The 15056-nt window shown below is 40.9% G+C and overlaps 1 protein-coding gene across 2 annotated transcripts; it reads left to right on the top strand.

The window, feature by feature from the left end:
- Positions 1–487: 487 nt before the first annotated feature.
- sltm (SAFB-like, transcription modulator) lies at positions 488–9827 on the top strand. Of its 2 annotated transcripts, none has more exons than XM_058089394.2 (20): positions 488–655; positions 1314–1404; positions 1486–1541; positions 2178–2205; positions 3405–4140; positions 4687–4730; positions 4819–4934; positions 5442–5591; positions 5691–5797; positions 5867–6012; positions 6087–6187; positions 6280–6336; positions 6413–6528; positions 7179–7338; positions 7596–7714; positions 8137–8313; positions 8439–8744; positions 8832–8970; positions 9069–9223; positions 9311–9827. In XM_058089394.2, the coding sequence occupies exons 1-20, from the start codon at positions 521–523 to the stop codon at positions 9414–9416; spliced, it is 3045 nt and encodes a 1014-aa protein (XP_057945377.2). In that variant the 5' UTR covers positions 488–520; the 3' UTR covers positions 9417–9827. The 2 variants fall into 2 exon arrangements, with proteins under 2 accessions (XP_057945377.2, XP_057945378.2); XM_058089395.2 differs by having other exon boundaries at positions 4822–4934.
- Positions 9828–15056: the final 5229 nt, after the last annotated feature.

A 15056-nucleotide genomic window follows, 5' to 3' on the forward strand; every position in this document is an offset into this window, starting at 1 on the left:
ATAATGTCCAAGAAATCGCTTTATCAATACCATCGCGCCCTCTGGTGGTCATGTTAAGATTTTGAGAGGGCCTTTAGCTTTCTATAGACTCCAGCATACTCCCACAACCATAATGAGGATAAGCTTTATAGAAAACGTATGGATGGAGCACCTTTAACATTTACTGTGAGGACCTCGAGTAGGTCATAGTACTGTGCTTCTACTCGCACAGAATTTCAGCAAAGTCACTACTTTTATTGTCATGTTCTACATGACTTTTGAGGTCTGTGTTCATTTCTTACGCACAATAGCATGAAGGTTTGCCCTTACCCAATGCATTTAATGAGAATTAAGTTTATGGTTATACGCAACACCCAACATCGTGTCAGTTAAACATGTCAAATATGAAGCTTGCAGTGGAGTTGGTTCTCCACTTCAGTGTGTGGCACTGTTGTGACAAAGCAAGCACACATACAACACAGCAAGGAAGAAGGCTGACACGCAGTCCGCCTGCGCACGAGAGTTTAAGTTAGTCAGTAAAATGGCGTCGGGGGCCATTTCCATGGCTATGAAAAAATTGTCAGAATTAAGGGTCGTTGACCTTAAATCCGAACTGAAACGAAGATGTTTGGATACGTCGGGTGTTAAGAGTGTGCTTCTCGCCAGGCTGAAACGGGTAAATATAACCGATATCGTGTGTGAGTAAAATAAGAATACATGGGGAGGAATGCGTAGCAGACTCGCCACCGTTAGCCAATTGCTAGCATGTGAGCTAGCAAACCTACGATGTGAATGTGGTTAAAACACCTACACAATTAAATATTATATATCGGACAGAGCATGTTGTAGAAAGACACATTCTATATTTGTGCCCATACTCAACACACTGACTCAAAGATACCCCAAAGTATTGCAAAATGTAAGCCTCCCTCACTGATAGCATTTTATCCGCGTTTGCTAACAGTAGCCGTGTCGAAACAGAAAACGCGACACTTAAATCAGTGAAATCGGTTTTAATTGGAAGCTGTTTTTGTCGATTAAAAACTAAGCATTGGAAGGAGGGACAGACGATTGTAGTCAGACGTCTTTATTCCGTATTATTTGTCATTTTAAAACTAAAGTAGTTATTGTCGCAGCCGTGTGACGTTTTGCTTTTCCGTCTTTACCAGAGCTGTACCCTGAATCAGAAGTGTTGATTTAATAGTGGTTACGTTCCTGAACAAGCCTTAACCCTTTTGTCACACAAATAAAACGGAAGGTTGTATTTTAATATGCTGTAACTAGGGTGGGTATGATTTATCCTGGATTGTGTTGAACGAGTTTAACTCTTTCAGGCTATTGGAAATGAAGGGGACGACACTGGCAGCATTGAAATGCAGGTTTCTCCAGTAGGTACATCTACTCGTAAAAGTGGAAAAGGCAAAGGTAGTCTTTTGTTTACACCACTATAACTGTGTTTTCCTAAAACATCAGCACAATTGTGAAGGCTTGTATTCCACTTTTTAGGAAGGAAAATGGACTCGGACATAGACACTACCACAGAAGATGAACTGCCTTCCAAGGTAAGCGGCATACCGTTTACTTTATTTCCATGCTCTCAGGTGGGGGCGTGGGTCTCTCGTGAACACATTTCATTATTAGCACTTTAGGTATAAGAAAATATTCAGTTATGATATTACAATTTCAAAAGGTAGTAGCTTGAAAATGGTAATAAATACCCAACAAGCTGATGCACTTGTCATAGTCTTCGTCTTTCACGCAAACACAGGCATTATCACCATCATCTACAAAGGGATATTGAACTGCTTTGTACACCATTAGAAGTGTGTTTCCTGCAGCACATTCATAATTTAATCTCCAAAAGGGGGTGCTGCAAAACATGGTTGGCAACCACAGCTGCACACACTACATTTTTTGTGTCAAAATAAAAGTGTAAATACCTCTGGAAGGAAAAAAGTGAAGCGCATAATTGATCAAAATAATTCCCAGGCTTTTGCGGACACATAATACAATGTGCTGGGCCACATCTGGCCCCAAGCCTTGAGTTGGACACCTGTGATGTGTCAACATTACATCAGCATATGCATATAAACTGAGGATAAAAATCACAGTGATACAATCACCTTATTCTACTTTATTGTTTTTAACTTCTTTCACTTAACTTCTTTCAATCTGAATTTACTGTAATCTTTTTTTAGGAATCGGAGGGATGTGACTCAGAAAGAGGTATGTTTGCAGACACAATAATGTCTGTGTTTTAAAATGACGTCTTGTCCATATGCTGACAAGAAACTCTGCATTTTTGTTTTTTTGTCTAGTTTTTTAGTTTAATAGAGGCTTATTTTTCCAGGTTACAGCACACTAAAATTCCACATTTAATATTTCAGTATTTTCAGAGATTCCTTGTGCAGGCAATTTTGTATCCATCTTGCAAATCTGTTGCGGTGGGAATGGGTTGAACTAAAGTGCCAGCTTTTATTTGGATTGCACACAAACTTCCACTGTATCTGGCATGCAACGGCCACATCACTGGAGGGAGTCACAGCATGCAAAGGATGCGATCTGGTTATTTGGCCCAATGATTCGTAAAACAATTTGAAGAATTTGCGGACATATTAAGACTAATCACCAATTCCTCTTGACATTTTTGTCTGGAATCATGGACAGCTCAATGTGAAGTCAACAGAATTCTTGTCAACTGGACTCTTATTCAAGCACGCCTTGTATGACATGGCCTGAAACTGGAAAGACAGCCTGTCTACAGATCATTTTAAAAGATCAAGATGCCTTGGTGGAAGAGGCAAATGGGACATCACAGGACTCTTCAAATAATTAAGCTCCACCACACACATCAGTGCAGCGCCTTTTTTTCCTGCAGAGAAGAGCAATAAGCCCTATGTTGGTGTAACAGTCAAATTGGACTTGGACTGCAACATCAAGACTTGGTTAAGAAGACATGTTAAGCACACAGCTGTGTGGTTCCCCCTGGACACATTTCATCATTTTTGGACTCTTGTGAAAGATGATCATCAGAAAGAAAGATGGACTTCAGAAACTTGCTTTCAAACAGGCAGACGACCTCAAATGGACTGACCACTATGTCTACAGGATGAATGATTTGATACTTTCCTCTCCGTGATTTCTGGTTTCAGTCTCCCATCAGGAAATTTGCCCCTCTTTTTGGGCGGCATCTGGAAGTACACACTTGTCTCTTTCAACTGGAGGCCTTTAAGGAAATGAAGAACACCGAGTCTGCACTCCCTTTCAATGAAGATTGTGTGTTTTGTGTCTTCCTGTGGTGTCTACGCCCCCTAGATGACCACTAACACTAAATGTGCTTTCTATTCTACTTTTAGGTCAAGAAAACATACGACATGCCTATGTTAAGTTGTTTTTGCCATGTGTATCCTTATTAATTCCCTCAGATGTAACTGATACAGATGATGGTACACACGGCAAATGTAAGCCTGCACTCTGCGAGGACATCACTCAGCCAGAGGCTGGGACGAAGGCTGAGGTCGAACCAGACCCAGAGGCTGTGGTGGCTGAGGCGGATGCCGAGCCAAAGGTGCATGCTGATATAGATGCCGAGCCAGAGGGGGTTGCAGATGCTGAACAAGAGGCCAAAGCAGACTGTGAGCCACAGGCAGATGAGACTGAGCCCGACAGAGAGGCTGATGTCAACGCAGAGACTGAGCTTGACGCCGAGCCCCGCGTCGACACAGACGTTGAGCCCGATGTTGAAGGAGAACCTGAGGCTGACTTCGATGGGGAGCCCGAGCTTGACTCTGAAGAAGAAATGGCTGCTGAAGCTATGAATTCATCTAAAGAAGCTGAGGATGATCACCTATCTGTGTCGATCCAAAATGAAGATGCCATCACCCTGGAAGTTGATGGCGATGATCTTCTGGACACAGGTAAACATGTGAAACTTCCAGATTCAGAGGCTGAGAAAGGTACCGATGAGCCTGAGGCCTCTGCCGAGATGAGCCCAGATGATATGAAGATGGAAGACAAAGATGGTAAGAAAGATGATGAATCGTGGGACGAGCACTCTAAGGACAGCAGAGAGGCCATGAAGAAAGCTGAAGCGGGAGATGAAGAAAAGGATTCTGTGAAGAAAGGCCTCTCCTCTACAGGAGTATCTGGTCAAGCAAAGAGGTTTGTCTTTCTATGTCAGTTCTTTGATACTACTATCAAGTTCACCTCTATAAGAGCGCGACATTGTGGCTAGCCTCAAGATTTTTTTTTTTGGCCTTAAGGGAAGTGTTCACTGATGATCCCAATCCTGCTGTTTGCTCACCCTCATATTTTTTTGGCATAAATTGCAACAATACCCAGGAGTCGAAAAAACCCTATTTCTTTTGTTACTTTTCCTGTTCCAGCGCTGTTAAGCCTTCATTTTTGGCAGAAGAGCATTTAATCGCCATTAGTTCCTTTGATGGCAGTTTTTATTCACTGAAGTTCCACAAACCCGAAGAGTTCATTCAAGGAAATAAATTGGCTGACATCTGACCCATCACCACTGGAAAAGCTCTGAAGCCTTTGAGACATTGTCAAATCTACACCTTGCTCACAGGATTTTTTTTCTTTTGAAAATCACAATGTATTGTTATATTCCCGAAAGAGGTTTTATCATGACTTCGCATGACTATTTTCTTTGCTAAAGCTCATTGGCCGTTTCTTGTGGCAAATTTTGCTTTGTAGCTCTTCACGAGACAGAGATGGAAAAGCTGGAAAGGATGAAAGCGGTATGTTTTCAGAAACATCTGCACAATTAGTTTTGATGCATGTTTTCTTTTAAATAACCATAACTTGATGATTTTGTTGTGGGAAAAGCAGTTGGCGGCAGCGGCAGTAGCATCAACAGCTCTTCTCTTAACGTTTGGGTGAGCGGCCTATCCTTCAACACCAAAGCAGCAGATCTGAAGAACCTGTTTGGCAAATATGGGAAAGTAAGTGATAGCGTTTGGTGTCTGGCGTCTTTAGGGAAGCACCAATCCTCAATTTTTCACTTCTGCTATTGATATCTGCAGATAAGCTACTATTCAGATACCAGAGCTCTGTTTGCTTTACTTTTTTAAATTATTGTAGCGTCTACAGACGCTTTAAGAATGAGATGGTTTGTTGAGCAAAACAGGTTGCATTCAGTGGCAGCCATGCCAAAATATTATCAGCAAACATAGTTGACCTGATGCTTCAGTCGGACAACATCGAACATAACTTGTAGCGTGGGCGTGATTGAAGAGGACGGCTGCAGTGCGTGTGTGGAGACAGCAATGTTCACGGATACTCAACACGAAAGCACAAACATGGCCCCTGTATCAGAAATCTCCACAGTTGGTATCGTAAATTGCCAATTTGTGAATTATCAGAACCCGTTCGGATCGGCCCCATCACCAGTTATCTTATTGACACTTTTAGCCCAGTATTGTCTGAATGACAGCATTTCTTTCTAATAGGTTTTAAGTGCCAAAGTGCTAACGAATGCACGCAGCCCTGGTTCAAAGTGTTACGGCCTGGTGACGATGTCTTCTAGCGCAGAGGTTTCACGGTGCATTTCTCAACTGGACTGCACTGAGCTTGATGGACAGGAAATTTATGTTGAAAATGTAAGTTTAAAGAATTAGACCTCCGAAACATCTAACAACATTTTTTGTGCTCGTCTATCTGTTGAGTTGCGTTTTTATTTTCATTGTTTATTTTTGTAGGCCAAGAATTACCCGTTTAAAAAAGATTCTTCAAAGACTGATACGGATGACAAAGCAGGTGGCAAGTCCAGTGAAAAGCGCTGTTCGACAGGGATGAAGCTGTCCAAGTGAGTGATTGAATAAAATGTCAACTTATTTGTTGTTTTGTTTCACACGGTGGTCTCAATTTTATGTAGATCACAGCCACTTCACAAGAAAGAAGACAAGAAATCAGTGGAAAAGGACAAAGATTCATCAAAAGCTGCAAAAGGTGGCAAATCTGATTCTGGTTCTTCTAATTCAGCCCAGGGTCCTTCAAAGAGAGATGACAGATCCAGTGGACGTAGGTTTTTGTCCTTGTCATTTTGCTCAGTTTCGATATTTAACTCAGTTTAACAGTTTTTTTTTCTTGCTTAGGGCCAAAGAGCCAAGGTGATACAGTGGATGTGGATCAGACCAAAGGAAAGTCAAATTTTGTGAAAATGAGGCCTTTTAGAAAAACAAGGTATTTTGAGAAGGTAAGACTATTTACATGTATTCTGATGCGCATGCACACACTTTTTCTGATGCACTGGATGTCATCATGCTGTAGTTTCCTTCTTTTTCCCAGCCCTTTGTCAACATGAATGTTCAAAGGCGTCCCAAATGGCTGATTCCTCCTGAAGAGGTATAATTTTTTGTTTGTTAGACAATTACAAATGTGTATAATTACATGTGTGTAACTTGCCACTTCCCCTCCTCAGTTTGAAAAACAGCGGCCATTTGCTAAGGTGGGAGGCTTTCTTCCATTTAAGAAGATAATGGAGCAGAAGACGCGTGACAGAATGGAGCGTTATCGTAGGGCCACAGAAATACGCAGGTACACAGAATCGCAATCAACACATTTCGCAACACACATGCTGGGCCAGGTTGAGACGATTTATGCAATGCATGGCAGCAAGGTGAATACCAAATGGTAGGCGTGTCACAAGACTCATTTGATGACAAGACTATACACAAGTTTTGGTGGACGAGGGCGAGACAGTATTTTTACATTATTTTTAAGCAAAGTAAAATGAAAAAATATATTTTTTAAATATGACTATGTATTGAGATCTTGATCTTGATGTCAAATTGCAGTGCACCTGTTGCCGTAAACCTCACCGCTGCTTTGATGATCAATGCATAAGATGAGAACACCATGCTGCCATTGTTTAGTATGAGAATGGTGCTGCATATGGTTAGCGTGATTGTTGTGCCATATGGCACTTGCTGCAATGTTTGCACATATCTGCTCTTGCTTTATTGCTTTTTTGTAACTACTGGCAACAACGTCTTTTGGCATACATGGCCAACAAAGATAAATCTGACAAGTTAACAAATGTTGATCTCATTGGTCATAAGCTAATAATTCACCTTGACTGCCAAGTCACTAACTGGGTCTTGGAGGATCTGACAAAAGTGGCTATTTGCATTTGCAGAATGCCAAATATCATTAGCGTCTGTAATTGTTCTTTCCTACCTTTTTAGGCACCGTGAAATTGCGGAACAGGTGCGCCGGGAACGAGAGTGTGAAGAGCGGGAGAACCTCTTCCGTGAGCGGCAGAGGCTGGAGATGGAAAGGCAAAAACTGGAGAGGGAGCGCTTTGAGAGGGAAAAGCTTGAAAGAGAGAGAATCCGCATCGAGCATGTATGTACACAAGTCACCTGCTTTTGGAACTTCATCTGAGGAGGAAAGGAATTAATGGTGGTTAAATATCTTGGAACCACTTCCTGCTTGACTGTAATCTGATGGCTGCCAGACTAATCATTTAGTTTTAACCATGGCATGTTGGAAGCATTTTTACGTCTGCACTATACTAGATTTGAAGTGCCTTTGTCCTGATTGTTAAATTTAATAGTACACATCTTTAAAATTTTTTTTTGTGTGCGTGTCGTTTTGTTTAGGAGCGACGTAAGGAGGCAGAACAAATGGTCCGCGAACAGGAACTCAGACGGCAGCAGGAGCACCTCCGCTTTGAGCAAGAGAAAAGGAATCTCAAAAGAGGTTGTGATATTGAACAGAGGTATGCACACTTTTTTTTGCCATTTCTGGTTAGACTGTAATACACAAACTATGTTTCATACACAGGAAAAGTTAATTTACCTGTCTAGCTTTGCTTCTCAATTATTGTCATGCCCACCCAAGGTACACATTCCCGATTTGAAATACTAGAGAAACATATGTTGATTTATCTCTACTGTACAGACTGAACTTGATACTGAAACCAGGAAAAAACAACAAAATGGAGAGCATACAAGTGTATGCAAGTCAAGTTGTATGTTCAGTACTATCCGTTTATTCATGTGATAGGTCGGCGTTGAAATGAAAGTCCCCGCCCAACTATTTGAGAAGCACTGATTTGAAAGCTTACTTAAAAAAGTACTTTTACATCCGTACAAAAATGTTTCAGTAATAAATCCACAACGTTTGTATTTGACATTTTAGTCGGAGAGACAATACGTTCTGGAACAGCAACAAGAAGATTCCATCGAATGTGTCTGATGGGCGTCCAAACCAAGGCCCTAACTTCAACCGGCAGCAGAATCGCTTCTCCACCTTCAACCCGCGTGAAAAGGGTCGTTTCCCACAGGCGGCTGTCGAGCAGCCTAACACATATGACAGGTACACCACTTCAATCATTCAGCATTCAAAAGTTGAAAATATGCTCCTCTGTTGTAGTTAGCAGCAGAAAGACGTACATGGAATTAGGATTAGTGCCTTTTTAAGGCAAGCTTCTTTCTTTCCAGGCGTAACCAATTCGAAGGGGAGCCAGAAGCCAAGAAGAGCCGCCCATCCCCTCAGACAGCCGGCGCTGGCTTTGAGCGCTACCCCAAAAATTTTGAAGTGGTTCGCAGGGCCGAGCAGTCTTCTTCACGCACTGAACTGCGCGACACTGACCGCAGGGATCGAGATGAGCGACGGCCCATTCACATGCACAATCGGCCAGTGGGAAACAGGGTGTCCAGCAACATGTCGCACCCCCGCTCTCCAAGGGATGGAGGCCACGGCTGGAAGAATGAAGCCAGTATGAATGCCAACAAAGGGGATTTACGGTATCCAAAAACTACTTTTGTGACTACTGGCGGCTAATGTTCACTCTTGTTGCTTTCCACTTACTCTTGGTGTTATGGTTTGCACAGTGGACCCATGCGAATGCGTGCAGAACGCTCAGGCCGAGATGGCCCTGGTACCTCACTCAGAGGAGGTTCCTCCGTCAGCCGAGGGAGGGGTTCTTTTAATGAACGGGATGGAGGAAGACCGATGGCGATGAATGATCAGGTCTGCTTTACATGTCTTTGCAACGCAATGCATTTCTTTGGCGCTGTGGTGTGCCTTTTAATGAAGACTTGTAGCTGACTGCGCATCTGTCCCTGCAGCCTTTTAACTCAGGCCGCCAGGTGGTGGTGGAGCGTCACAACAGGGAGCAAGCCATGAGGAAGGAGTGGAACGGAGGCTCGGCTTCCCAAGGTGGAAGCTTCTCGAACAGCCGCAGGATAAGCAATAGCCGGGGAAGCATGATGTCATCTTCTGGGTAAAACCCCCTCATTTTTAGATTGCTTACTTTTTAGTGAAATGTCATTTATTGACACCCCAATCTCTGGTCTATTCTTCACTGCAGTCACTCCTCTGGGATGAGTCGGATAGTACAAATCACCAGCAGCTCTGTTTCCAGTGGTGGCAACACGGGCGGGTTTAAGTCCTTCAAGACATCTCGACCTTTCTAACGTCAACCAAGTCCTGCCACTTAAAAACAATTCAAACTGTGGACAAAGCTTCCTTTTTTTAGAATAACAAATAGCTTTTAGGTGGCACCACAATGTTTTCCCAGTTTTATTTTGTATAAAATGTTAATTGTAAACTACTTTTTGCCATTTTTGCTGTCTGACCAACTAGTCAACAGATTTGTGTGCAAGTTAACTGTATTTCAGAGCATATTGTACAGACAGTGTTGGTATCACATTCTCAACCCCATTTCTCTCGCAGTTGTCACACAATATATAGTAAATACCTTTTTTTTTAAACTTGTTTTTTTATTTTTCAATTTAATGAAGGCAGTCATGTGTACAATGGTAATTTTACACTCTGTAGCACATCAATGAATGTTTTATATAAAAACCTGGAATTTAAAGCTGTAACATAGATGCCTGCATACCTTTCATACGTAGTTGGACTCGAGCATCCAAAATAAAACATTTCATGTTACCATAGAGGAGTGCTTCTAAAATAGGGGGACAAGCTTTCAATGTTTAAATGTTTCAAATTCATAGTACTCAACATGCAATTTCACTCTTCAATGCGCTTGTATGCGCTCCACTTGTTGCATTTTCCTGGTTTCGGTTTCAAGTTCAGTCTGTACAGTACAGATAAATGAATAGATATCAGTGTCTCATATTTTAAAGCTGGGGGCGCGTGAAAACATTTCTCTTCCTGGGGTGGAAAATGACAGGAAATTGGGAAACACTTCCGTAGAGCATCTGATGCTGATTGTTATAAAGGATGACAACTGGTGATTGCTCTTAAATCTTTTATTGGTTATTCTAATCCGGTTGAATGTCCCTCGTCTATAAGGCATTTAGTTAAATATATATATATCACCATTTACATAATGTGACTGCAATGTGAAAGGCTACATACATTATTTGGTCATTGATGTAAATGGAGGAAAAATGATATCAGCACAAATGAGTTAACCTCCCATGTTTGAATACAACAGGAGATGGAGAAAAAAAGAAACAGGTCATACATGTTGCTATGGCCAAGAAAGCATTTCTGTCAACATTTTTCCATGCAACACAAAAGTGTGTGTGTGCGTGTGTCTGTCTCTCACTCGGAAGTGTACAGCACTTAGGTTGTGTTTTCAACTAACCTGGACATAATCTGTTGCAACAAATTCTGCAAAGTTGCTCTTTAAAAGCCAGAACATTAAAACAGCCCTTTTCACAATGTTAAACTCATTTTCAGCTGGCTTGTAAGATTGCTACCAAGTCTAGATAACTCATGTGGCCATTAGTCTGCTTTTAAAAGGCACCCCTGAAGGGCCCTTTGCACACGTTGTGTTCCATACAAAATGAGGTATGTTGCTTTGCTGTTAGTGCATATTAACGTGACAGTGCAAAAACCAAATGACAACCACTAAGTTCCAACGTGTCCAAATACACATTTTACAGCATGTACCTCACTATCACTGTATACAAGGCAAACAAGAAAGCACGTTTACACAATAATATACTCCTCATCAATTCAACATGTCATGGGTGAAACAAACACATTTGACTAGGAAATACTCCAAATAATGGATAGGATAGTGGTACGTCAGGAATAACCCTTTATAAAAAAAAAGCCTCTGCTCACTTATCCAAAAGACAAACCCTCACCAATGCGATCACCTTTGCGTAAATAAATGCATCTTATACTGTATTGTAAGCCACCTTGACTGTGCTGATGTAACGTGATTACTTGAATAGAAGGAATACAAAAGCCCCCCCTCCACGCGCCATTTTTAACAGTATATATACCACAAAGGTAAAAAAAAAAAACAACTCATATCCTGAACTAAATGGTGTGTACCCCCCTCCCTCAGATGGTTAAATAAGCATATAGTTTTTGTCTTATCCTGTCAAGGGTTATTACAAGTCTATAGCATGAGTGATGTAACACTGGCTGGGAATTAAACCCGCACCGTCTGCTTGAAAGGAAGCAATATTTACCATTACACACCAGGTAATTTATCTATTGTAAATACATAATCATTTGTATTTAATACTAATGAACCGATAGTGTAATGGTACACACGTTCTTCATGGTAGAGGGCATGGGTTCAGTTTCAGGTCAGGGTTGTGCCCGGAAAGTCATTGGTGTAAAAACCAAGCCAAAGCCTCTCATGCGATTGACTCGCTGTGGTATTCGCAGCTAAAAGGGAATAAAATAATAAAATTGTACATATTGTCATTTTGACCAAAAGAGAATTTTCCATTGATTTCCAAGGCGTAGTGTACAACAGTGATTTACCGTTCAACAACAATGAAAGGTAGAGGGGAAAAAATGCATCTCATCTCTTGATGAGATATGGAAATTAAAAATCTGAATGTTTTTGGCCGTAATTCCAAAGGAAATCTTTGGCACAAAATCTCCAGGCAACTGATTTTAGCAGAATAAAAAAAAACCATGTTGGAATTAGCCCTGAAATTGAAAATCTGTGTGTGTGTGGGGGAGGGGGGTGACCTGAAAAGAACCAAACATGGGAGGTGCCCTTGATGTCTGACAGATTTGGTGCACTCTTTATACCTACACATTTATATATAATTTTACCAATGCAGTAGTTTGTCATTCAACTGAATTGTAGATGTATTTATGGAACTGGTGGGGGGCGGGGTGTTGAATATTTATACTCATTGCAAGTAAAACCCTGTTCAAAGGAGGCTTAAGTTTTTATAATGTATTTTTTTAGGTAGTCCACATGAACACATGCAGGAGCAGCTTTGTTGAGTGTCAACTTTTCCTTCATTTTGTCTAAATAAAATCTTTTGTGTGTGTATTTGTGTGCATGCAGAGATACTTCAAGTTGTAACTGCAGGCCCCCCCCATACAAAGCTTGAAAAAGACCCCTCCAGCTTGAATGCATCCCTTCAGAAAAAAGTTGGCCTGAGTATTTTCGATGTTCATGTCTCACATGCATGGATTGTCTCACACTGCTCTGCTTGTACTTGTCCTACAAAATATGTCCAAATGTCATAAGGCGTCATGTACATTTTTTTTTTTTTTAAGAAAAAAAGCTCAAGAGAGGAGTTACTCCTCACAGTAGGTAGCCTGTCGCCTCCGTGTCATCCTCCAAGGAAGCTGTCCCGACCTGATGGGTTCTAAACGCCTGCACAAAAGCCGACACCATTTTCCAAGAGCTGCAAAGACCTCACCGTGACAACCACCCCTTCACTCTCCCTCCCTCGCTTGTTTGGACGACAAAGAGAAGACATGAGTCAAGGCATCCGACTGGAATGTGTAGATAGAAAAAGGTCTCAGCTACTTCCTGTATAAGATACTATGTACAATATGGCCTGTAGACAACGCACGTTTGTGTGTATTGCTACAGCTTCACAAATGTCTATGAAGGTGACCTTGCAGAAAAGAAATATGGGTGCGATGTCGCCTGTCTCTTCATGTCTGTCGCTCAATTCAATCCCCCCCAAAAAAGTCCTTAACTCTGGTTGTGTAAAAGATTTGGTCATCCTCCAAATTGACTACCACACAAGGGAACACATTCAAAATGAGCAGAGCACAACAATGCACACACTGTGGTAAGGCCAAACTGTTAACATAGTTACTGAGTATATTATATGTACTGTATGCACAGGTGCTTCCCAATATAATATCTTCAAAAAGCTCATTCATTTCAGTTGTTCAAATCAAAAAGTGTTAACGTTTTATACATTCACTACACACAGTGAAATACTTCTATATACTTCTCAATAATTTGGATGATTATTTCCAGCTTTAAAAAAATGCAAGAGTTGTGAAAAGGTTCACTATTGTAAACTACTGGTTAAGCAAATGGACTACAAAAACTTCCTGAGCCTTTAATTGGTCTCTTAGTATGAACTGAACTCCTGAAATCAAATAAATTTAGCACGATATTCTAATTTATTGATCTGCACCTGTATGTACAGTATGTACAGTGGTGTCAAGTGTTCGACCCCATCCTGTTTTCTATTTCTTTGTGCATGTTTGTCACACTTAAATGTTTCAGATCATCATACAAATCACAAAAGGCAGTTTTATCCTTGTGTGAAAAAGTGATTGCCTCCCTGTTAAAATATAACTGACATTAATTGAGATCTATCAATCTGGAAAAGGTTATAAAGCCATTTTTAAAGCTTTGGGACTCCAGCAAACCACAGCGAGAGCCATTATCCAGAAATGGCAAAAAAAAACTGGAACAGTGGTGAATATTCCCAGAAAGGTTCCAACTAACCACAATTACCCCAACAGCACATCAACTCAACAAGAGGTCACAAAAGACCCCACAACAACATCCAAAGAACTGCAGGCAGAGTTTCGACATGAACGTTCCAACATTCCAGAAACTTTGGAAAAACGCTCTGTAACCAGACAAGACAAATGTAACCTTTTTGGAAGGTGTGTGTCCCATTACATCTGCTGCATTTCAGAAAGAGAACCTTTCATACCTTATCATACCAAGAGTAAAATATGGCGGAGGTAGTGTGATGGTCAGGTGTTGTTTTACTGCTTCAGGACCTGATAGACTTGCTGTGATAAATTGAACCATGAATTCTGTTTTCTACCAAAAAATCCTGAAGGGGAATGTCTGGCCATGTGTTGGTGACCTCAAGTTGAAACGAACATGAGTTCTGCAGCAGGTCAATGATCCATAACACACCAGCAAGTCCATGTCTGAATGGCTAAAGAAAACAAAATGAAGACTTTAGAGTGGCCTAGACAAAGTCCTGACCGGGATACTGTTGAGATGCTGTGTCATGACCTTCAGAAGGTGGTTCATGCTGGGAAAAACCCTCCAATGTGGCTGAATTACAACAATTCTGCAAAGATGAGTGGACCCACAATTCCTTCACAGTGCTCTAAGAGACTCACTGCAAGTTCACACAAACGCTTGGTTGCAGTTGATGCTGCTAAAGTTGGCCCAACCACATACTAGGTTTAGGGGGCAATCACTTTTTCACACAGCACCATGTACTATAGGTTGAAGTTTCATTTTAAAACTGCATTTTGTGTTCAGTTGTGTTCTCCGTGACTAACATTTAAATTATTTTGATGATCTGAAACATTTAAGTGTGACAAACGTGCGAAAAAAAAAAACTCAGGAAGGGTGCAAACACTTCACACCACTGTATGTATGTATATGTATGTATGTAGTATGCACTGTATGTACTGTATGTTGCATCACCAAAACATAGCCTTCTCAGTTGCAGAACACAAAAAAAGCGCTATAAAGAATTCATTTTCAACAGACATTAGGTATTAGGGCCACCCTGAGAGAAAAATATAGTAACATTTAAAGGAAAAAATGTCATCATTTTACAAAATTTGAGTTGCAATATTACTAAAAACACATTTTTGGGGGGTGGGACATTACCAATTAATTCTATTTTTGTTATAAAGGTCAAAAGTACTTGTCTTTATTAGGATCATGGATGGGCTGCAGCCCTTTCCAGCTAACTTTGGGGCACCTGTCAATCACAGGACACGTAAATACAAGCAACCAAGAACAAAGTTGAACAATGACAAAAAATAAGGTTGTAATATTAAAAAAAAAACTTTGAGGAGAATGAAGTCATAATTTTTGCATAAAATTGTAATGTTAAAAATAAAAAAAAGGCAAAATGTGATGAAAC

This window comes from Doryrhamphus excisus, linkage group LG13, assembly GCF_037039965.1.
Source record: "Doryrhamphus excisus strain RoL-2023G ecotype Guam linkage group LG13, RoL_Dexc_Guam_v1.1, whole genome shotgun sequence".
Lineage (NCBI taxonomy): Eukaryota > Metazoa > Chordata > Actinopteri > Syngnathiformes > Syngnathidae > Doryrhamphus > Doryrhamphus excisus.